Source organism: Phalacrocorax aristotelis, chromosome 3 (genome assembly GCF_949628215.1).
Source record: "Phalacrocorax aristotelis chromosome 3, bGulAri2.1, whole genome shotgun sequence".
NCBI lineage: Eukaryota > Metazoa > Chordata > Aves > Suliformes > Phalacrocoracidae > Phalacrocorax > Phalacrocorax aristotelis.
Window position 1 is genome coordinate 127,704,524 of NC_134278.1, and position 22,366 is coordinate 127,726,889.

General features: G+C 43.9%; 2 protein-coding genes across 5 annotated transcripts; one reads left to right on the forward strand and one right to left on the reverse strand.

Moving 5' to 3' along the window:
• Window positions 1-1,432: 1,432 nt before the first annotated feature.
• Window positions 1,433-11,778, reverse strand: TBP (TATA-box binding protein). 4 transcript variants are annotated; one of them, XM_075089543.1, is made up of 8 exons: window positions 11,642-11,778; window positions 9,320-9,563; window positions 8,366-8,697; window positions 6,876-6,963; window positions 4,741-4,832; window positions 3,379-3,546; window positions 2,993-3,087; window positions 1,433-2,098 (listed from the first exon to the last, which is right to left on the reverse strand). In XM_075089543.1, exons 2-8 carry the CDS (start codon window positions 9,371-9,373, stop codon window positions 2,019-2,021), a joined length of 909 nt encoding a protein of 302 aa, XP_074945644.1. In that variant the 5' UTR covers window positions 9,374-9,563; window positions 11,642-11,778; the 3' UTR covers window positions 1,433-2,018. The 4 variants fall into 4 exon arrangements, with proteins under 4 accessions (XP_074945644.1, XP_074945646.1, XP_074945647.1 ...); XM_075089545.1 differs by lacking the exon at window positions 11,642-11,778 and adding an exon at window positions 11,216-11,298; XM_075089546.1 differs by lacking the exon at window positions 11,642-11,778 and adding an exon at window positions 10,581-10,728.
• Window positions 11,779-12,027: 249 nt separating this feature from the next.
• PSMB1 (proteasome 20S subunit beta 1) lies at window positions 12,028-18,938 on the forward strand. The gene is made up of 6 exons (XM_075089547.1): window positions 12,028-12,281; window positions 13,317-13,424; window positions 14,876-14,957; window positions 15,391-15,520; window positions 17,085-17,191; window positions 18,672-18,938. Exons 1-6 carry the CDS (start codon window positions 12,151-12,153, stop codon window positions 18,855-18,857), a joined length of 744 nt encoding a protein of 247 aa, XP_074945648.1. The 5' UTR covers window positions 12,028-12,150; the 3' UTR covers window positions 18,858-18,938.
• Window positions 18,939-22,366: the final 3,428 nt, after the last annotated feature.

The following is a 22,366-nucleotide window of genomic DNA, read 5'->3' on the forward strand; positions in this document are numbered from 1 at the left end:
ATAACGGTGATTTACTGGCGTAGTCACTTAACTGCTCCTGTGGCTATAGCTACCTTTGGTAGCGGTGGTGGGCTGGGCTTTTTTTGGAGGGGGGAGGAGTGGGTGGAACATCTCAGTATAGAATTTACTTCAGTTGCATATTCCCTTATCCTGCTCAAACCATTCATGGCTGCTTAGCAGTGATTTTGAAGGTGATTTTATGAAAGCCCTAGGCCCACTGTTGAGTTTTTTTGGGATTAATTTAGATGCTGCACATACATAAAGCATTCCTTGCCTGCTCATTTGAGTACAAGCTGTTTGGTCATCACAGACCTTGATTTCTAAAAGGGTGGTTTTAAGCCTTGCTACGTGTCATGATACTGTTTGCTGTATCTTAAATGACTATAGTGCAGCTCAACTGATTTTATTGAAAACCATCCCACAGTTACTTAAAGGCCCAAGTTTTCCTGCAGAGTGAGGAGTTCTGCAGGTAAGTTGGTAATAGTTCAGGGTCCTGCAAAAGCACGGGCAGCCATAATTATGGTCAAGAGCACCCAGGAATGTTCATTAGCTCACAGCACAGTGAGGGCAGTGCAGTGTTTGGTATCTTGAACTCACCCTGGCAAAGCTACATTATTAAACAGCAGCTTTTTGGTAAGATTCGTGAAGCCAGTTATTAAAACGCCTGGAGAAACACTGGTGTACACTGCTACAGGGGGAGGGGAGAGGACTAAGGATTAAAGTCACTCAGAATCTGCACATGGAGCAGTAGCAAAGCCAGCCAAAACTTCATTGTGTCTGGAATGAAACACCAACCATGGTGTTGAGACCACCATTACGCTGGGGTTAGTTTTAGATAAAAGCTGTTTGAAAGAATGTGCAAGTCAGAGAAAGGAGGTTACTATTACTGGAAACTCACTGGAGAAAAAAAAAAAAGAGTTTATTTTCAGTTCTCTGCCCGTTAAGCTTCAAGCACAGTTCAGAGGGAAGATTATGTACACACTGACTCTAGTTGGAAGGGCTTTGACATTTTACAGGAACACTAATATAGTGAGACTGGCATAGTTGGTAAAATACAAAAGTAGTAATTTAAAGAAATTCTAGAAGCTAAGCAGGGACCTTTTGTTCCAATTCAGTCAAGTGTCGTTATTTAAGACTTGAATAAATCCCAGCTATTGAACACGAGGCAAGACATACTTGAACACAACCTTCTTTAACCAGTCATCTCTTTTGCTTTAACATACTAGAAACACTCAAGCTAGATGATGCCAAGGATGTGACTGCTGGTAAGCAAGCCAGAGCAGTGCTGAGAGTCTCTCAAAATGACAGGTCCCTTCCAGCACTGCATGTGCTACCGAAAAATCCAGATGAAATGGGGAAAATAAAGAAGTTTTCGATGTATGTCACTCTACCAGCTGGGTAATTTTAAAATTCATTAAGACAGTTCCCGTAATTGTATAAACAGGGTTTATTGTACATGTGGAGCGGAAGGAAGAAAGAAGAAAGGTATATATTATATATATATGTACAGTGAGCCATTTTCATTAATAAATTTATTCTGTCTTGCTTAATACTGGAAAGAGGGAATGTGTCTGGCACCAAAGAAATTTAAAATTGAAAAAATTTAAAAGCTTAAGTTCTGAAAATTATAAAAACCATGGTCTTACGGAAGAAAGTTAAAACATATATACATGGCAATTTAAGTGGTTTATACACTGAGTGACACAGTTGCATGTCTTTTAAACCAACTTATGGATTTTCTATTAATAGAACTGGCATTAAAACTATTTAAAAGCTAGAATATAAATAAAACTTGGAGAGACTGCTCCAGGAACAGCCCAGTAAAGCAACTCACAGTAACTCAGTAGACATAACCAATAACGCGGTTCCCCTTGAGCGTCAGGGAAGTAGGCACTAACTGGGAAAGAGTCCAAGTCCTGGTGTTGCAGTTTCACTGGAAGTCCATCTCCTGTCACTGCTGTGCCATACGCAGTACCTTTAAAATATACCCCCGATTTCTCTGAAAGATGGAGAAACTGTTACGTTGTCTTTCTGAATCCCTTTAAAATAGGATAGATGTTTTCAAATGCTTCATAGATCTCTGCTCGTACTTTAGCACCTAGAGAAAGAGCGGGAATTGAGTTAGTTTGTACCTTTCGCCAAATACTTGATTTCAGCTTTTAGAACGTTTATTTGAATGTGACTATATAAAACCTATGTAAAAATAGGGGTTTATGGATATGCAATCTGTTTTTTTTTTAAATACCCATTTCATATAGAGCACACGTTACCAGCCTTCTCACGTTTATTCTGATAACTGGTAAAACTTTCATTAGCAGCTCTGTGCTTACGCTGTACTTGCAAACGGGATTTTTCTATGCATAGATTCTGCAGGGGACCCAGCTGCAAAGCACAGCCCTGCAGGGTGTCCCTGCAGAAAGGCCTAACTAACTGGGGGAGCTGTTTTTGAGAGTGGGAACACCTGGGGAGCACCGCCTGGTGATGGAGACCGCAACAGAGCCCCACTGGCCGCTTGTCATGCTGCAGGGACATGCTCCTTCTTTTGCCTGTGAGCCTTGTGGGCTTTTTTCTCCATAGTAAGACTCAGCAGGAAGGGAAAAGGATGGGTGTAGGAGGGGTGCCTGAGGCTGAGGAGGTCCCAGAGCCTCAGGTATGTCGCCTTCTTTGGCGGTTGTGTCAGAGGAGAACAGCAGCAGCCTCCAGCCGAGCTGGAGCACGCACAGACTTTCAGATTTTGCCAGAAGCATTACCTGCGCTCTTACAGCTTCTTGGGCACCTGCACACTTGATTAGGATTCACAATCACTGCTTATATGGATTTAGCCAAACGTGTGGTTTGCTTTGTGTGCTCTCATCCACAGGATACTGAGCTATCTGTTCTTAGTACTGTCTCCTCTAAAGGAAAGCACCTAGCAACTTGCACACCTCTGGTATTGTGTTCTCTGTAACAGTCTACATCTCACCTACTGGCGTAAGACGCCGCCTTCACTTACCAGTTAAAACCACTTTTCCAGAAACAAAAATAAGGAGAACAATTCTTGGCTTGATCATTCTGTAGATTAAGCCAGGAAAGAGTTCCGGCTCATAGCTGTAAGAGAAGACAGTGTTTAAACATGCTTGCAGGCACATGTTCCAGTCTTTCATCTGCAGGACTGCAGGAACAGGCAGAGCAGATGTAGACCTCACTGAAATCTGGAGAGTAGCAGGGAAGATCACTTTGTTGGGTTGATACTCAGCGACCTCACGTTACAGCTGAGGCAGAGCAGTGATGGGAACAAAGATGCAGGTTTCCCTCTGGTGCAAGGGAATAATCTAAACAGGCCTCACTCTAAGGCCGTATGCAGCAAGAATGAAACGAAAGGAAGCCTTTTGTTTTTACCTGCTGAACTGCTGGTGTGTGAGTACCAATCCTTCTAATCTGATGGGAAACTTCACATCACAGCTGCCCACCATGTTCTGAATTTTAAAATCCAAAAATTTTGCAGGAAAACCCAGTTTCTGAACAACTCTTGCATACTTCCTTGCTGCCAGTCTGGATTGCTCCTCGCTGAAGTGAGAGAAGAATATCCATATTATTTCCTCAGTTATTAACTGAAACAAATAGCATTAAACCACAACTACTTAATGAGGAAAAAAAAAAATGTCTGTGTTGAGGGGGAGGGCAAGGTCACATGCAAAATCTTCACAGCCAAAATTAACATCTAGCACTGGTTTGCACACTGAGTTTGGTACTAGGATCCTGACCACCATTAGCATTGTACTCGCTGTTCATGAGGCAGAAAACAGTAAACTATAAATCCACATATTTCACACTCCTAAAATATCGACCTGCATCCCTCTAATGAGGGATGAAAATTGTTTCGGTGAAGAAAACTTTGAACTACTGCTAAAAAAATGCGTATTTCCATAAAAATCTGTAAACTGCCAAACCTCTCCGCTCGAGCCAGCCCAGGCATTCAAACCTGGGTTTAACGCGACTGCACAGCCTTACACGCTGCTGCAGAACTCAGTTTGCTTCACTTTTGTGAACCGCTGAGGATCTGGTTGCTCCTAACACAGAGCAAGACAACTTGAACTTCAAATGTCACAGGGCAAAGAAAGCACTTCTTTACGGCTCTCTTCTTTCATGTCTGCTCATTAGCTTATTCCTTCTGGATTCCAAACAGACTTCTTCAGAGCAGAATTTCTCTCCTGCCCACTGGAGTTAAGCTTATGTTTAGCTTTCGATTCTTACGCTTCAATGATCATGTTACGAACAGATCAGGCTACAGGGACCAGAGACTTGGAGCTCTTGGCCTGTGGTGAATGAAACTATTCAAATATAAAATCACTCTTCCCCTGCCACTGCCACTATGGTTTAAGCAGTTCCAGTGCAGAGTTAAACATTTTTAATTATTAGAAAAAAATATATAACCACAAAGCCAAAAAAGTGAATATAACAACATCCGCAAACCAGTTTATCAGACTGCGTGAAAGAGCTTCAGAAACAGAACTACCATTTCCCCTTTTGTAAGGAAGTCCTTTCAGTCACAGAAAGATTCTATGGAGAAATGTATATTAGCCGATTTGAAATAACTGGGAGGCAACCTTAGTCATACCTTTTTTATATATATAAAAATTTTTTGTATATATAACTGTACAAGTTTGTTGTATATATAAAAATACTGCATACAAGTAATACTACTTCTACTACAACAGAAAAACCAGCCTGAATTAGTTTGCTTGTAATGCCTAAACATACCTTTTCGCTCCTGTGCACACCATTTTTCCAGAGCTGAATATAAGTGCAGTAGTCCGTGGTTCTCTTATTCTCATAATAACAGCAGCAAAACGCTGAAATGTGAGTGTTGAAACTATTAGCGATATATTGCTGTAATCATTACATTAAAACAACGTTTGCATAATAAGTAGCAATTTACACCATATCGCAAAGAAATACTAAATTCAAGTGTACTTATGGACCACTCAAATTTCACTTGAAATGCTGAAATCTTAAGTAGCTTCAAACACACACACACAGCCCAAATGGTAGAGTCAGACAGGAAGGATATTTACCGTTGCATTCCTGGTTTACTAAGCTCATCTCTCATTACCATAATGCAACATATAAATATTGCTAACTTTTGCAACAGAGCAATAGAGACCATCTTAAACAAACAACATTTCCTCCACGTCTTGAAATGTGATCTGTTACAAGCAGGACGGAAGACTATCTATCTGCAAATATTTTACCATCTGTTTTGTTTCTGTGTCTTAAAAAATTGGACAGTGTTGGAACACCTGTGAACAGAACAGCTGGAGATCAAAGTCCTGTGTAAACAGCAGTCACCTCAACTACCACAGCGGAACACAGCAGCCTGGTTAGCTCTAGCTTTTTATTCTAAGTACTGTAACATCTCTGCCTGCATTTCCAAATATTCTTAAACTCTTTGAAGCAAAACTTAATGGAAACCGATGTGGGCACACACACAAACCCCCGTTTGCCTGTTTTATTTAACTTGGATCACCATGTGATCCCATAAACCGCTCTGGTGACCCAACCAAGGCAGTAGCGTGGGTTACCCAACAGCACGTTTGTCAAACTATGGCTTAAATCATACAGCTGAGCAACATCTTTCATTGATAGAGGAACGGACTGACTAAAAGTAGGAGTGTGTTACATAACCCTTCTTTCTCTCCGCTGTGGAAAATGGCATTTCGTTTTGATTTTTCTAGCCTACAGGTTTTACACAGCCACCTACCTCGAGAGTTACCATGGCACGCTCACATTTTTGCTGCACTATATCCTACTCACATGCAATTACGTAAGAGCATCACTGATATAAACGTACAGCCACAGCTATTTATCACACGTGCCTGCGTGCGTGCTTTAATCTTTAAAGGGCAGAGTCCAGGTAAACTGTAGCAAAATCCCAAATACTAAAACAACAACAAAAAACGCACACCCCAGGAAAACGGAAACCTTCCCAAGGCAAGTCAATTCACCTACACAACCTCTAAACTTTTATTAGAAATGGCGTCCAACTATCGTGGTGGCAAAGATAACATTTCCAAGAGGAGCCACCCAAATGAAAACTGGAGTGACGTAATTTTCTTGATACAACACTCCAGGTCCTCTGCTGTTGTTCAAAGTTTCCTGAGCTAGAAAAAAACCCTACGGTTTAACAAACTGCTATTTAGAAGCAGCAGGCAACTTAGAAGTTGACAAGAAAAAAAAAAAAATCTATTTCATTTTGCTGTTCCACCAAACCTAGCCATTGGGAGCGAGAGGATGGCGGAGTACTGAGGGGTGTCATGTAGAAATGGAGCTCAGAGGGGAAGCAAGACTGTAAAAACACCCAGTGACTGCGCCGCGACCACACGAATTCCAGGGGAGCAGCCAGGTGGAGGAAGCCACAGCACGTACAGAACAACTGTGGCTCCGGCAGGAGCCCGGGGGTTGAATTCCTCCTTCCTTTCTCCTCATTGGGAGACAGGGAAGGCGGCTTCTTCATCAGACATTTCACAGTAACATGAAAAAGAAACTTTCTGAGCACTACGAACACACACGCCCGCATGCGTGATAGCAAAGGCCAGCTCTACAACAGAAAACTTTGGCAGCATATTACACTGTTGGTTGGGTTCTTCCTAAACATGCTGTGCTCTTCCCAAATCTGCCAAATTACAACCTGGTGTAAAACACACCTACACCAGCGTGAAAATGCTTTTGACTAGTTTGACGGAATGTTCTAAGTTTCTTAAACATTTCTTTTTTAACTACAGTGTAAAACTGCATCTATAGTAAAAAGGTTTTTCAATCTATTACAGCAAACTACACTCACAACCTGTGCCTTTGACCTATCTGTTATAGGATGCACACTAATACATTTCTCTTACCTTGGGATTATATTCAGCATTTCGGGCACGAAGCGCAATAGTTTTTAGGTCAAGTTTGCAACCAAGATTCACCGTGGACACAATATTCCTGAAGATAGTTGAGAGAAATACATTAAAAAGACAATAAAGAATTCATGTACGTTCCTCATTTTCAACCATGCTTGATTAATTTTATTGGTTTGGCGTTTTTTTGTGCTTTTCTTTTAAACTTATTTCTCCCAGTGAGTTTGAATTACTTTCCTACTGACAGGAGCACTGAGCAGTGTTTTGGCTCAGGAACCTCCTTCTGTAGGGCAGTAGCTCCTAAGGCATGATTGCTGATTCCTCCTTATCTGCCAGCTATTATGAAAAGCGTCTCATGAGAAGAATCTCTATTTCAGTTTGGCAGGAAAAATTCTTCATGCTGAGAGCCCCCACCAAAATTGGGGAAGTTGCTGGGAACAGGAGAAAATGAGGTAGCAATAGTACCACCTGAAATTCTCCTCAGTATGCCCTTCAAGGAGGAAGAAGAGGTGCCGGACTAAGTGGGAATGACCCAGGAGGTAAACCTATTGCCAGGCGATAGAAAAGCAAGTCTCTAGAAAGTTTAAGAGACATTTCTAGATGCAAAATTTCCTTGGAAACTCATTTTCTGGGAAAACCCTGAAATCTGAAGGTCCTCAATGGGGAGGAAAAAAAAGAAATAAGAGGAACTACTCTTTCAGTGCAAAATTCACATTATCAGCCATTTGTCTTCAGGCCTTCTGTAAATTGCTTAGAAGTCTGTTTAAAACTAAAGTTTGGTGCAAATACTTCCATACCTAAACCTAGACCTAGTTATAGGGTTTTTTCCCCCTTATCACAAACTCAGCTGTAGCCATGAGTTAGAGAAGGGAATGTGGAACATTAAGTACAGCTCAGCTCTAGCTCCCAGACTGGCAACTAGTTTCTTCCCCTTTACCCTTCTAATTCCCTTTCAGCTGTGACAGTTCCCGCATTCTGCTTTGGCACCGCACTAACAACATTCTACGCACAGCAAAGTGGAGCTGTTCGCAAAGTGGAGCCATTTGCTTTTCTGTGAACCGGCCACAAGTATCCAAGTAAATCACAAATGAGAATATGTTTCAAGGTATACATATTTTGAACTACCAGATTATCAACCCAGGCTACTTCATAGCTAAAGCATGACGAACTCCTAAAGTGCACAGATGTAAAAGGTACGGTGGTGCTAAATGAAGATGTATATATAACATCCTCCACTGGTATGCTTAAAAGATGTACAGATGACAGATCATTAAGAAACTGTTTATATTCCTAAGTGGTTTAGCAATGAAGCTAAGCTAAAAATAAAAGCAAAAATTACTCATATCGCTAGAGGAGGCCCATAAATTCTCAGGGCCTCCCTTTCCACCAAAATGCAGTACCCAATTCCTGACGCGGCTTTGGTCTTTAAAGGGCTTTAAAGGGCTGTCTAAGAAAGGATGTGATGCACTAACACGCAGGACACTCACTGTAGCTGCGGGACTATCCCAGAGCTCTCTGACGCCGGTGTCGCAGGAGTTATCGGAGTCATCGGCGTCATTGGAGAGGGGTACAGAGGTGTGGTTCCCGGTAAAGGGGCTGTGGTAAGAGTCTGTGAGTGGAAGAGCTGGGGAGTTTGACCAGACGTTCCCTGCGTCGCTTGCTGTGATGTAGACTGCTGCGCTGCCTGCTGCTGCTGCTGCTGCCGCTGCTGTTCCTCTAGGATGGACAGACTGTTGGTGCTCTGGACAGGCTGTGGTGTCAGTCCTGTGCCATATGGCATCATCGGGCTAAAAATTGGCATTCCTGGAGTCATTGCACCCTACAGAAGAAAGCGTGAAATAGAAACCACAGATCCCAGTGACTCCAGTTTGGTTTTAAGACAAAAAGTTTTCAGGAGGAGTCTAAAAATAAAACAATGTAAGTTGATCATATCAAACCTGAGGCACATAGTAGTAACTCGCTAAAAAGAGAAAGCCCTTGGAAATCCAGTTCTTCTATAGAATAAAATAGTACCTCTAGGGATGTGTCAATTCTAGCACTGTTCACCTCCAGCCAGTGATGCCGATACGCTTCTCATACTATCTTGCAAGCTCTTCTCAACTTTGACCCACAATTTAACTTGCATTTGTTTGAACAAAGACTGTGCCCATCGTACCAAACACGTTCATAGCACAGCGATGGTCCATTACATATAAGTTAAAGGGCAACCACCAAAACTAAATTAATATTTCCAACTTGTCAGTCACGTTTCAACTTAAAGTAATCCCAGCTATCTGGAGATACAAATCAACAGTTTTAAAATTCTGCTTTATATTAGTATTATTCTATAAGTAGCAGAATTTTTCAGATCCGTGAGCAAAAAACCTGAAATTACATGCAAGAAATGGAAACACTTTCACAAAGAAATTCAGATCACAGTTGCATATTAAATCATTTTTTACCTGAGGGGAGGCCAAGCCTTGAGCGTAGGGTGGCAAGCTGTTGTTCTGATCCATGATTCCAGTTATTTCTTTGGTGAGGCCAGAAGTACTTCCTTCAATTAATTTAAATTAACTTCAAACCCTAGAGGGTTTTTAACCCTTTAAAACATTCCAGCAAAGTAGCTTTTAAAGCCAAGCTGAAAGCTTTAGGAAAACATCAGCTCCAGAGAAATGTGTGTTATGAGTCTAAAATACTAATCAAAGCCTGAAAAAAGAAAAAGTAGTATCTTGAGAATAATATCTAAACACAAAACCAATCCTATCAGCAGCCGAGTTAGATAAGAGACACCCACATACAAATATATATATGAACATTCACACACACACACGTGCACAGTCCATAAAAATAACCCTTTTCAGGCACGCTCTATGGAATCTTTGCAGCATGCTTCTGTTGAAATCCCTGGCGGGTAACCAGACTCACATGAGCAGGCCTCTACCTAACCAAACCATCCTGCACAAACAAGTCAAGCTACTAATGCTCATTCTACTCCAAGCTTCGCTTTAGCTGGAAAAACACTGATGATTTTTTTTTTTTAAAAATTGAATTCCACTGAGTACTAACCAACAAGCTCACGGACACACTACTTGTAAGCCTCTTCCTGGCCATTTTAAGGCTTGGGCTTCCAAAAGTATTTAGTCTTCTATGGGAAAAGTATCGCTGGTCAAATCAGAACTAGGTAACCCTCTTCCATCCACCTCCATAACAAAGCACTAACACGTTTCAAACAACAATGACATGTACTTTAGGGTGGAAAAAAGAAATATGTGAAAGCCAATTTCAGGTACAGAAGTGAAATGCATGCAATTTTTTAATTGTTTTTTTTTTTAACTATACCTCTCTTGTGGTATGGAAATAAACACCACAAGTGGAGAATTTAAACACCGCAAGTAGAGAATTTACACCTTGACAGTGAATATTTTTCCATTAGATTACAGCTTTCTTAGCTAGATACATATTGCCCAGAAATACAGTCATTTTTAGACCAGAGGTAGACCACCTCAAAATTTTTAGAAAGCCTATTCAGCTTTTTTGTTTTTGTTTTTGTTTTTTTTTAAGGTATGACAACTCAAAGTTACATTAATATTTACACTGCAGCTGAAAAAACATGCTTTTCTTCCACATGCCCATAAAATAATATTATCTTTACTGAAGGCATCAAACAAAGCACCCAGCTCTTACAACCTGGAGACAGGGGTAAAATACAAGCCTAAACGTTACCCCAGAAGAAACAAAGTCAACTCCTCGACAGCCCGGCTGTTCAGTAGGAAGCCCAGACACCAGGCATGCCAGGACCCGTCGTCAGGACGCCACCTACGCAGAGGTCCATCTTGCAACCGCCTAACCGTGGCTTGCTCGCCTCTCCGCTACGAACGCCGGGGAACGTTTTTTCTCGAGGAAACCGAGCCCGGAGGCAAGAGACGCCCCGGAGAAGGCCCCGACTCCCCGCAACACACAGCCAGCCTCGCAAAGAGCCACTTTCGGCATGAGGCGACCCCCTCCTGCGCCTCCGCGCCCCTCACCCGCCCCAAGGCCAGCCGCAGCACCGCACCCCCCCACCCCGGGGAACGCGGTGACCGCCGCGGCCGACCCACCCCCAGCCCCGCCGGCCGCTGCTCGCCCCCGGGAGGCGCCGGAGCGCCGCTGAGGCGGGTGCCCCTCCCCGCTTCCCCCGCGGCTCAGGCCGGCCCGGAGGGCCCCGGCCCTGCGGCGGCGCCGGAGGCAGGGAAGTGCAGAGCGAGCCCGGCCCCGCGCAAAGCCCCCGCCATCCCGTCCAGGCTCGGCCATCGCTAGCACCCGTCGCCCCTTCCTCAGGCAGCGGCCCCGGGGAGGAGCGGGGGGGGCGCGGACGGTACCTGCCGCTCCCGCCGCCGCCGCCTCACAGCGCCCGCAGGAGCCAAGCTGCGCCGCCGGCGCGCCCCGAGCGCGTCACTTCCGCCGCGCGCCCCGCACCGCCTCCCCCACCACCATCTTGAGTGAGGGCGTGGGGAGGCGGCCGCCCTCGAGCCCACGGACCGCGGAGCCGGGGTCGCCGTTCCCCGGCAGCGCCCGGCGTTAGCACGCGTGGCTCCTGCGCCGGGCCTGGCCACCGGCTCCGGTGCCGGAAGGTCGTTCCCCATTTCCTAGCTGTGCAAATCGCCGCCCCTCGCTCGGCGGAGGAGCGCGTCCCCTGCAGCCCCCCCCGCTCCCCGGGCGTGCCGCCACGCCAGCCCCTCCCCGCCGCCGGTTCCTGCCGGTGCCGCGCCCCCCGACCCACCCCGAGGACCCGCGCCTCTCCTCACCCTCGCTCCTCATAGCGTTTCTCAGGGTGCTCCCCTTATCCCAGAGCAGTAGCCGCTCCGTTCCCCGCCAGCTCAAATACACGGAGGGTGGTCTTTGGTCCCCCCACCACAGCCGCTATCGACCCGCTCTGCCTCCGAGACCGGGCCCGCAGCAGCAGGGGCTGACAGCGCCTGGAGCGGGCGAACGCCGGTGCCGGTGCTGCGCGCCGTGCCGGGGGAGCCCCGCCAAGCCCAGGCGGGGAAGGGCCCCGCGGGATCGCGCAGAGCCCGCAGCCCGGCGGGGAGCGGCGGGAGGGTAGAGGGTCGGTGGGAGCCGGGTACCCGGCACCGCAGCGCCCAACGACCGCCAGCACCCACCACCGCCCACGCGCGGGGCTCAACCGTCCTCCAGAGCAGGCGAGAGAGGGTGGCCGCTTTCCTAGAGCGGTGTGTCGGCACTTCCGGCTCCGGTGCCGCCATTTTGCCGTGAGACAGCAGCGAGCTGGGCCGTTCTGCTGTACCCTGCTGGGATGTTGTCTACTGCTGCTTACGCGGGCTCCGAGCCCGAGATGGGTTACGAGCTCGGCGGCTACGAGCTCGGCGGCTACGAGCTCGGCGCCCCCGTGGAGCACCGCTTCTCGCCCTACGCCTTTAATGGAGGGTGAGGAGTCGTAGGCAGGGAGTGGGGTGGGCTGAGGCACCCACTTCCCGGTGGAGGGGGCCCTGAGGGGGGCGGTGGTAGGGCTGAGTCTTCCTCCTCTTACTCGTGCCTCCCCCTGGCCATTTGGGAGGGTTTGTCTCTTTGCGAGCGCCTCTTTGTAGAGAAAGGGGAGGGGGCAGTATGGGGGACAGTTGGGCTCGACCTTGCCCTGAGCTGAGCGTCCAGCGGGTCCTTGTAGCTTTCGGGGGGTTCTTGTATGTCTGTGTGGTTTTTTGTCACGCTTGGGCTCCCTGAACTTTTACGGGTCAAAATAAGCCCCTTCCCTTCCCTGCAGCGTTGTTTCTTTATAGTGACTCAGGAAAAATGACATATTACTAGCTTTTAAACCTGTAACTGAGGTGAAAACTACCTTGTCATAACTGTTGAAGGTAGGCAGTGTTTTACAGATTCTTGCTCTGAGTTGGTGACAGGATCTGGCCAGGATAGTGTTATTCAGATATTTTTGTGTTTTTTATAATGCCTAACTGCTTTTTAGAGGACATCTGTTTGTTACTTAATAGTAGCATGTATGTGACAATTGCAAAACAAGCTATTTGGAAGTAAGTAACGTAGGATAACATCAGATTAAAAAAGCAATGATAATTTAAGTATAATGATACTAGTGCTTAGTATTTGGCTGGAGTGTCTTTGCCTGGAGAGCCAAACTGTTTCAGAAGGGTGAATCTTTCATTAGCAGGCATCTAAAATTGCTGGTCCATTGAGTCTGCTTTTTGCATTATATAGAAACTTTGTTTTACCAAGTTTACACAGTTTTAAATCAAAATAGAGAGTCATGTATTTTTTTTAGCGAGTTTAGTATCTTCCTCCAATCTTGAGTCACGTGTAGGGATGCGTGTAGTGGGAAACGTAGCAAGGAATATAACATATTTGGCAAAACGTGAGTCTGGATATAGAACTACTGTCTAGTCTGTTCCTCTGTTGCCTAAGAAAATATTTGTGCTAAAAGTCATGATTATATGAATACCCTTCTTTAAGGACTGTGTTGGCGATTGCTGGAGAAGACTTTTCTATTGTTGCCTCTGACACACGACTGAGTGAAGGTTATGCAATTCACTGCCGGGACAGTCCAAAATGCTACAAACTGTAAGTCCAGATCTTGTAAGAATTGATACACATGAAAGATTTTTTATATTGACAAGCATGTCATCAACCTGGAATGATGTATCGCTTTCTTTAAGCAGAATTCTCAGAAAAAAAGGATAGTAACGAAGTTGATTTTGGAGTCAGTGGTGACTCTTGCTGTAATGCAAGATGTGATGTGGTAAACACAGCCAGATTTCTCATTGCGTGCTCTTGCAGGTAGCTGATAACAGAGCATTTGTAGTGTGATACAAGACTTCATGTAAGCTAGGTGGTTTCTTGGCTGGATAGTGAGAAGAACTTTTGTCTTAACTGTAGCAAAACTTAATCCTGTGGTAACTCGTTCTGCTTCATCAGGACACCTGGTGTTAGTACATAAGTGTGCCCGCTGCTGCCAGTTGTCCTGTGTCTCTCTAGTCAACCGTCTGGCACTTGGACGAGGTGTTTGTTTTAGGAGAGGGAAACCTGTCAGTAGTTCCGTTATTGAACTTTTTATGCTCATTGTATGCTTATCTTGACTGACCTAGATAGCAGCCCCTTGGTTTAAAAATACATATTGTTTACATTCTTTTGACTGTAGCAGGTGCTTACCTAGGAGGCTGCCAACAATTTTTTTGTTTAGGGGCTTGGTTTTTTTGTTTTGTTTTTTTCTTGAGTTGATGACACAACTTCATGTGAACTTACTTTCTCCTGGCTAACTCCTTAGAATATCTTTGACTCTATGATACTGTCCAAATGGAAATTACCGTGGTACAATCTGCAGACTGCACATGATGGCTTTGTGTAATCCTAATGACAGAACATTTCAATTTAAATTGTTTTCCAAATTACTGCTTTGTGTTAATCTAGAAGTATGTGTGAATGGTTGTAGACTCTCACTAATTTAATAGAATTTAAATTTCAAACGTGGGTTCCTGTAGTTAGTGTTCTTGAAATGTTTTGAAACTGAGTAAAGAGCTAACCTTCTATGATGCATCCGCATCCAGGTAACTTCTGTTGTGCAGACACAGAAAACCACCTGCAGCATAAATTTTATGTGACCATCATACAATCTTAACGCAGTTCTTTGCCCAGGTGGAGTAAAACTGGGCTGAGCGATGAGATGTAACAGCCTCCCCATCTCAGAACAGGTCCTCTAGCAAGATTGAATGGTGATAGCTAGAGTTAGGGGTGCATGAAGAGATGAAGAATTCCTTTTTGTCAGTCTTGCTGTGGAAGTCAGTGCATTAAAGACAGACATCTGCGTGGTCCTGCACTTAACAACCCCTCTCCAAAATGTAGGTTGCAGTTATCTTTTGTACACAAAATATCTGTTAATATCTTTTAGACAGCTCTTTCTGATAGCATTAGAGAAACTGAAAATACATTTGGTGTTTTCTTAATAATCTACTGTGTAACAAAGTGGTATAGTTCATACTAAATCTAAAATCACAACAAAACTTTACGTTTTACAGAACAGAACAAACGGTCATTGGATGCAGTGGTTTCCATGGTGACTGCCTTACCCTTACTAAAATTATTGAAGCAAGATTAAAGGTAGCTAACTATCTTGTTCTATGTAGAAACTTATATTCTTAGTATTGCATTTGAGACCAATAATTTGATATGTTTTAAATGTAATATTCACTGGTTTTCTTCAAGTGTTTGTATCATAACTATGGCTGTATTACTAGGGAAAGGTCAGGAGGGGGAAATCGATGCTGTGTTCTTACTAAGTGTAACATCACAAATGTAAAGAGGGTAATGTTAATGAGGCAACATATATTCTTTGCAAAACTTTGGGGAAATGTTTATTTTTGGCTTGTAAGAAGGCTTTACTTTTAGACCAGTGTGTTTTCAGTGATCATGCTATTTAATAATCTTGTCTAGCGTCAGATTCTACTGTAGTAAGGTTGCAGAAAATGTAATTCTGATTGAGTGTAAAATGTAGCGTTTGACTCTCTTCTTGGCCACGCGGTACCATTTGCAGATGTACAAGCATTCCAACAACAAGACCATGACTACTGGGGCTATTGCAGCAATGCTCTCTACAATTCTGTATTCTCGACGTTTCTTTCCTTACTACGTTTACAACATAATTGGTGGGCTTGATGAAGAAGGTAAGACTTTAAACAAAAAATAAGAGGGGCTAAATTTCTGTAGGTAAATAGCTATTGTTTTACATCTGGGGTGTACTGATGGAGTAACACAGTCTGTTCTCCTATTCCTAACACCTACCTTTAGGCATTAAGGTACTTACACAGGTTAAATGCATCTGACTTGTTTCCTAGTTTCTGCTACTAACTCGATCTTCCATTTCTGAAGGTCTGAAAGTCTAAAAACTATGTTACAATTATTTGATTACAAGTGAAATCTGCTAACGCTTACCCTTCATACTTCACTGTAGACTGGAGCACTTTAAAACAGCTTTGCTGGAGTTATTATTTGTGTCTTTAAAGGAGACATTAGCAGTAAAGTTGCATATATTTTACTCTAGCCTGTCAGTGTGGTGGAGGTTATTAAATATGAAGAGACAGGTTTCTACAAAGAGGTTTTGAATCATTAACTAATCTCTAATGAAAATCATGACTTCTACATGGAAGCTGTAGTTTAACGTGTAGCCCTTCCAGGGCTTACTGGGCTCTTGTCCAATGGTTTGGTTGGGTTGCTAAAATACTGTGTTCTCTGGCTTTGAGCAGGAGCTCAGAGGTGGCCTTGTTTGGATAATTTCAACCGTTCCCCACAGTTTGTTTTTACCATTAAGTTATACTGCTTTCCCAGTCTTGCTAAGACATGTCTATGATATGTAGAGTCTGGAAAGGGATTAGTCTGCCCTGAATAATGGCAAATCTCAGATTATGAGGGTGCTGTAGAAGTTGATAAGAGTGCAGGCTTGCGTGCAGGGGCTTAATTTGGGTGCAGCAAGATTGATTTGTTCTGATTTAGTGTTACTTCCTGAATCTCTGCTGGCTTTCTAAAGGCTGCTCAGTTACCTGTGCTGTGCCACCAAGTGCCCTGGCCAGTTTAGTAAATCAGCTGCAGCCTGTCTCAACAGAAAGGCTGAGCTTGGCCAGGTGCTGCGTTTTGACTAGTATGTCCCCATCAAATGCTGATGCTTCAGAGGTACTGTATGCCTGTGTCTCTGATGCTGGCGTGAGCTAAAAGCTTTGCACAACCTGGCCTGACTCCAGAGAGAAGCGTGTCAGAGATGAGAGCATCATCCCTGGTTCTGGGAGGGCGATGCAGAGGCATCCAAGCACATTCTCTGGAGGCAGTTCAAGAACTGTGTTGTTCAAGAACGATGGCTGGACTGCCTCTTTGTGCTAGCTTTAGAACCAGCAGAGCTCTTTGTGCAGCACTGCACTCTAGCACATTCTCCTGCTTTGATTATTCTGCATCAGTGCTTTTTCTGCGGTAAGTACTGTAGAAAACGTCTGTTAGAGTATGGTTATAGCTTAGATATCAAAAATAACCTTGCGTGTAGTACCAGGCCGCAACCATAGCGAGCCTACTGTGCAAAGCGTTGTCTGAACATACTGCAGTATTATCTGGTAAAGGTTTGCTGGGTTCTCTGGTGCTCCAGAGACCACTTATGGAAAAAGCTAGTTTTTGATTTAAATGCTTACCTGTGCTGAGAATCCTTCTGGATTGTGATTGCATACTACTTTTTTTTTTTTTTTTCAGGGAAGGGAGCAGTGTATAGCTTTGATCCAGTGGGCTCATACCAGAGAGATTCATTCAAAGCAGGTGGATCAGCAAGTGCCATGCTGCAGCCCTTGCTTGATAACCAGGTGAAATAATTCTTTGGTTTTTTTGTTCTCTCTCTTTTTTGTATTTTTAATGATCTCAGCAAATATTTCTGACATTCAAAATAAAGTAGCTCGACTTTTGGGGAATATTACTTTTGAGAGAATTTTAAATGTATTACAGGTAGGACTGTTAATCCATACATTTTATAAATTGTGTGGCTCTACCTTCTCAGGAGAAATCAAAGTTCTGCTTTAGAATCACTTCAGGTTTTTAATATGCTACAAACAGTGGACTGCCTGTTTAAAGTATAGGTAAATGTTTTCATCAGGGAATTACATTTCCCATAGAAGCTGTTTGGGGTTTTTTTTTTTTTTTCCCTGTTTGGTTCCCCCCCCCCGCCAGCTGATAACATAAATATGCCTGTCACTTAGCATGAAGTTGTACTAAATTAAGAAGATAAAATGCATTACATACACCTACTAATTCTATCACTTAACATACACTTGTTTAAAAGTCTTAGAGTTTGTACAACTCCGTATACAAAGGTTTTGTACAACCATTTTCTGAGAATGTTCTTACATAAAACTGCTGGAAACTTATTCAACTAAATCTGTCTAAAAATACTTAAGAATATTTCATATTTAATTGAAGGTGTTAATTGCTGAATGAGTAAAGCGTGCTGTGGTATTTCTCTCATTCTCCCATATTGGCACTGTTTACACTAAACTATTATTTAGTCAGTTGAGCCTGGTGTCAGCACAGCTTTTGTGCTTAAAAAGCCACAAGCACTCTTAGTTCTTATCAGCTGAGAAAGGAACAGTCTTTCCTTTTTTTTTTTTTTTTTTTTAAAAAAAAAACAACTCCAGGTTCTCAGCTTTCACTTAGTTTTGAACTCTCTTAACTGAAGAAAATATCTTCTGCAGGAACAAAGTTGTCATAAGGTGCCTTTTTAACACTTACAAGTTTGAGGCATAGTAAGTGACTCTTCCCCTCCTTTTCCAGTTCTGATGCTTAACTGGACGCTTCAGGTTATCAGCTAAAATACATTATTTGATAGGACCCGGATATGCTCCAGTATAGACTGTTATTTTTGAATCCTAGGTATGTTTAGGAACATTTGCATTTAAGAGATGTTCCTGACTACAGAATGACTAGAGAAAAGGCTTGTGTGCAGTTCTGGTACTGCTCACCCGGTGAGAAGTTTATGAAGAATTAGATCAGTTCAGACCTGTGTGTTCATTGCGATCTTGTATGTGCTGACTGGGTGCAGGGAGCCGTGCTGGCTCTGTACTGCGCCTGCGGCTAGTTACTTTTGTAAGAGGATCAGCATTGGCAAAGTTCTGATCACGCAGCTGTAAACTGTGTGGCGGAGTACTTTTGCCAGCTTTGGGTTTCTAAAGCAGACCAACCATTTCTTCTTTTGAAGTTGTCTAAATCTGCTCGTTCTCGTGCAGAGACTGAAACGGCTTTTGTGCTAGATGGGCCGTACTTCCTTTAAAATGCATTTTTGTCTTTTATTAGATTGGCTTCAAGAATATGCAAAACGTGGAGCATGTACCTCTGACCCTGGAGAAGGCTTTGCAGCTGGTTAAGGATGTCTTTACGTCTGCTGCTGAGAGAGACGTGTACACTGGGGACGCGCTTAAGATTTGCATTGTCTCAAAAGATGGAATTAAAGAGGAAACTGTCCAGTTACGAAAAGACTAATTCAGTTCACTTCTAAAGGCATAATCTGTCATGTACAATTTACTTGTGTTGTGAATACGCTTATTAAATTTTTTCAAGAAACTTGACTAATGCTGAATATTTTTTACCTTTGTTAGAAGCGATAGAGTGTTTTAGAAATCAGAGCAGTTCATGGTAAGGAAGCGGCGAAGAGTTACAAGTGAGTTTCGTTCATCTTGTCTTAATCTATTGCTCAGTCTAATTCCAATGTCAGTTTAATCCCCGTCTTGCAGTCCCTTATGCTACAATATAGAGGAGTTTAAACTTGTTAAAATTTAGGTTCACAGGCTTTTCTGATAATGCTTTCAGTTCTGCCTTGGTTTAGTGAGAAAAGCATTTGTTGTGTTCCTGCTGCCTGCTCTGCTCTTCATAGCTTGCTTTTCCTGTCTTCTCCTTTATCTCTCTGACACGCTGTCCTGGCATTTGACCTCCCTGTACTTACTTACAGAGACTAAAATATGAGTCACCTGAAACCAGTTTCTCTGTGTCAGAGGGAAGAATGTTAAATGGAATCTTCCAGAGTTTAGTCCTGGGCTCTGCTTCGGGGCTCACCTCTACGTGTTTCTATTCGGTTAATGCCCCAAATCTGAAGCATCATCCTTTTTCTGGCTACTGATGGAAAATAAATTAGTACGGAGATTCCTGAATGCCTGTTAATGTCTGGGGGCTTTGTTAGCCCTACTACTGCTTTTGATTTTTAGGAAATTGCATCAAGTGTAGGCTGTTTGTCTGATGTCCTATATAGCGCTCCTGGAAATTGGCTTGAGTACTAGGACCTTTAGAAAAGCAGAGCTGCATCATCAAGGGCAAAATAATCTTCTCTTGCCCAGGAATCCTTTCACAGTCTGGAGCTATTTAGAAAAGGGCATATAAAATACCTTGTTGCTTGAGGTGGCATACTTGTTTTTTAAAATGAACACTTTTGCTCATGTGTTTGACCGTAGAGTAACCTTGTCTCCTGTTTGGACGTGGCTGACTGCCTTCTGCGCAGCATTTCAGGTGCTGCGTGTTTTTCCTAGCTCTGGTTAGTCTTCACCAGTCTCAGGCTTTCTAGACAGTTTAAATAGCGGGTAGCGTTTTGAACCTCAAACAGCTAGCGCTTTTAAACTGACTCTGGCTGTGCTTAGGTTTCCCAAAGTGTTCATGAAAACGCTTGACCGCTGGGTGCCACTGTTGGGCAGAGCATGGAGGGAGCGCCTCATCCCGGGGTGGTGAGGCAGTACGGCAGGAGCACGGCGTCCCGCTCGGAGTAACACCGCGGCCGAAGTCACTTGGTTACGCGAGTCGGAACTTCCAGACAGGTTCGGGTAGCTTAAGGCGACGAATAACATTATTTACAAAAGTCATCTTATGTGGACGAGGTTAGTTGTACGAAGGATTGTAGCTACGCGCTGTTCTGTACTGAGCAAACTGCACATGGTGCAATAATTGTAAGAACAGAAAGCTTGTGTATGTTTAAAGTACAAATCAGCAACGCCAAATTGAAAACGTGCCCTGCAACGTCTATAGAAGTCAATTAAAGCACTTCAAGCTCGGCTGTCTGTGATACCAGGTTTTGTTGAATTGCTCAAGCGTTTCACAATAGATTGTTAGAATCATAGAATCATTACAGTTGGAAAAGACCTCCAAGATCATCGCGTCCAAGCGTCTCCCCAACACCAGCATGCCTCCTAAACCGTGTAGCCATGTGAAGTCCGGTGAAACTGAGTAGAATTTAAGTTGCAAAGAAAAGCAGCTGAGGGGAACGGGCCTGACGTGCCTGCCTTTGGGACGGGTCTGCTGGCAGCGTGCGAGGTCTAGACGGTGAAGGGAAGGGCAACAAACAAGGGGAGCAATCTAATTTGTACCGGGATTAGTTTAATGTTCTTACAGGATGCCAAGTGTGTAGGACAGTTGCATTGATTTGATTTAAGAAAAAATTTTGATAAATTTGGATGCTTTTATATTTAAGGCTAAATCTGACATCCAAAGTCAATGCACGTCCACCAGGTTTTAGGAATGAGGCATAGGTTGAGGCATCTAGGCCTGCCTCTGTAAGTTGTTTTAGGAGAAATAGACGGTGATGAGAGCGTTCAGGTCTCACTTGCAATCTCAGAAGAGATGTAAGGGCAGGTACCAAGGGTGCAGGTTCTCCTGCCGCCGTGTGTCGGCGCTGTCCTGTTGGAGCACTCCTGCATTTGAGATGGCCATTTTTGTATCCGTTTCAGTTTTCCATTTCCCTGCAGAGTACGCCTGGCTGAAGAACCAGCAGGGAGTGGCAGCATTTTCACAGGCCCTTTGGGCTGAAAACACCAAATTTCTTTTACAGAAGGTAGCATTGCATTCACTCCCTCTCTGGTTGGGTTTGGGACCAGTAACGTGGCAGTTTTGTTGCCCAATTTGTTTTTAACTTCCCGTTTATGCCCTTCCCTGATGACATCACCACTCGTGCTCCGAGTCAGGAGGTGCAGGAGTGACAGATGATGTGCGAGTACAGAAGCGTTCACGGGCTGCCCAGCTAGAAGTTACGTTCTTGCTAATTAGCATTAAAACGTTCCAAAATTAGAGATGTCAGATGTGTCTTACAGATAAAAGGCACCAAGAGGGTTTGGTTTGTCTTTTAATCCACCACGTTACGTAGCTTTGTTTGCGAAGATTGTTGTCACCCAGGGCTGGAAGGTAGGAATGGCCTGCTTGCCCGCAACTCTCCTTGGTTCCTGTACTTCCTATGTATAAATCAGGTCTGTAGTCATCTCGCACCGTCTCTGCAATGTAAATTAATAGTTTATGAAGCACTTTGAGCACTATCTGGTTACAGAACTGTCTAGGCAGGAAGGCTACAGAGGCGCAGCTAGGCAAAACACGTGCAACACCACTATGTAGGGCTCTTAGAGGCAGGGGTCTGGGTTTGGCAGATCTACTTGGCCAGGGATTAGATGTCTTTAATACAATTGTATGTAAGAGAAAGGAGGGAGAGGGAAAATGTTTACCTTGCAATACTTTCTCTTAATACTAAACACGTTACCTGTGTATTTCAAAAGCGAGGTGCGCTGCAGGATTTGACTGACCTTGGCGCGGGCACTTCTCTACCACCTCCTTCAAGAACTTGCAGGTGGCGGGTATGCGACAAGAACAGGGCAGAGCAGCAGCAACAGCTAGCTCGACGTCATCTGCAGCCGTTCCAAGGGCCACCGTGAGATGGCAATAGTTAGTTGCCATCACCGGCTTCAACACCGTTACACACGGTCTGGGTAAAAATAGTCATACACGCGTTACCAGTTTCCCACTACAATGTGCTTTGCCGTACTGTTTATTGAGGAGATGGGAGGCTTTATTTTGATCTCAGCCAAACGGCAGCATACTCTTGCTCATATATGGGACCGTATAAGGTCAGAATCGGCCTTAAAAACTAGGTTTGTAATAAAGTAGACCTTGCTTTATTTTTGGACATGTTTTCAGCTATATTGTTTATGCATCAAATCCATTTTGTGTACAGGGGAGGGGGGTTGTTA

Coding starts and splice junctions, on each gene's coding strand:
- TBP (XM_075089543.1), bottom strand. CDS start 9,373: ATGGATCAGAACAACAGCTTGCCACCCTACGCTCAAGGCTTGGCCTCC. Junction 6,964..8,365: donor GGGATAGTCCCGCAGCTACA/GTGAGTGTCCTG, acceptor AACTATCTTCAG/GAATATTGTGTCCACGGTGA. Junction 3,088..3,378: donor ACACACCAGCAGTTCAGCAG/GTAAAAACAAAA, acceptor CTTCTCTTACAG/CTATGAGCCGGAACTCTTTC.
- PSMB1 (XM_075089547.1), top strand. CDS start 12,151: ATGTTGTCTACTGCTGCTTACGCGGGCTCCGAGCCCGAGATGGGTTAC. Junction 14,958..15,390: donor TTATTGAAGCAAGATTAAAG/GTAGCTAACTAT, acceptor TACCATTTGCAG/ATGTACAAGCATTCCAACAA. Junction 15,521..17,084: donor TGGTGGGCTTGATGAAGAAG/GTAAGACTTTAA, acceptor TTTTTTTTTCAG/GGAAGGGAGCAGTGTATAGC.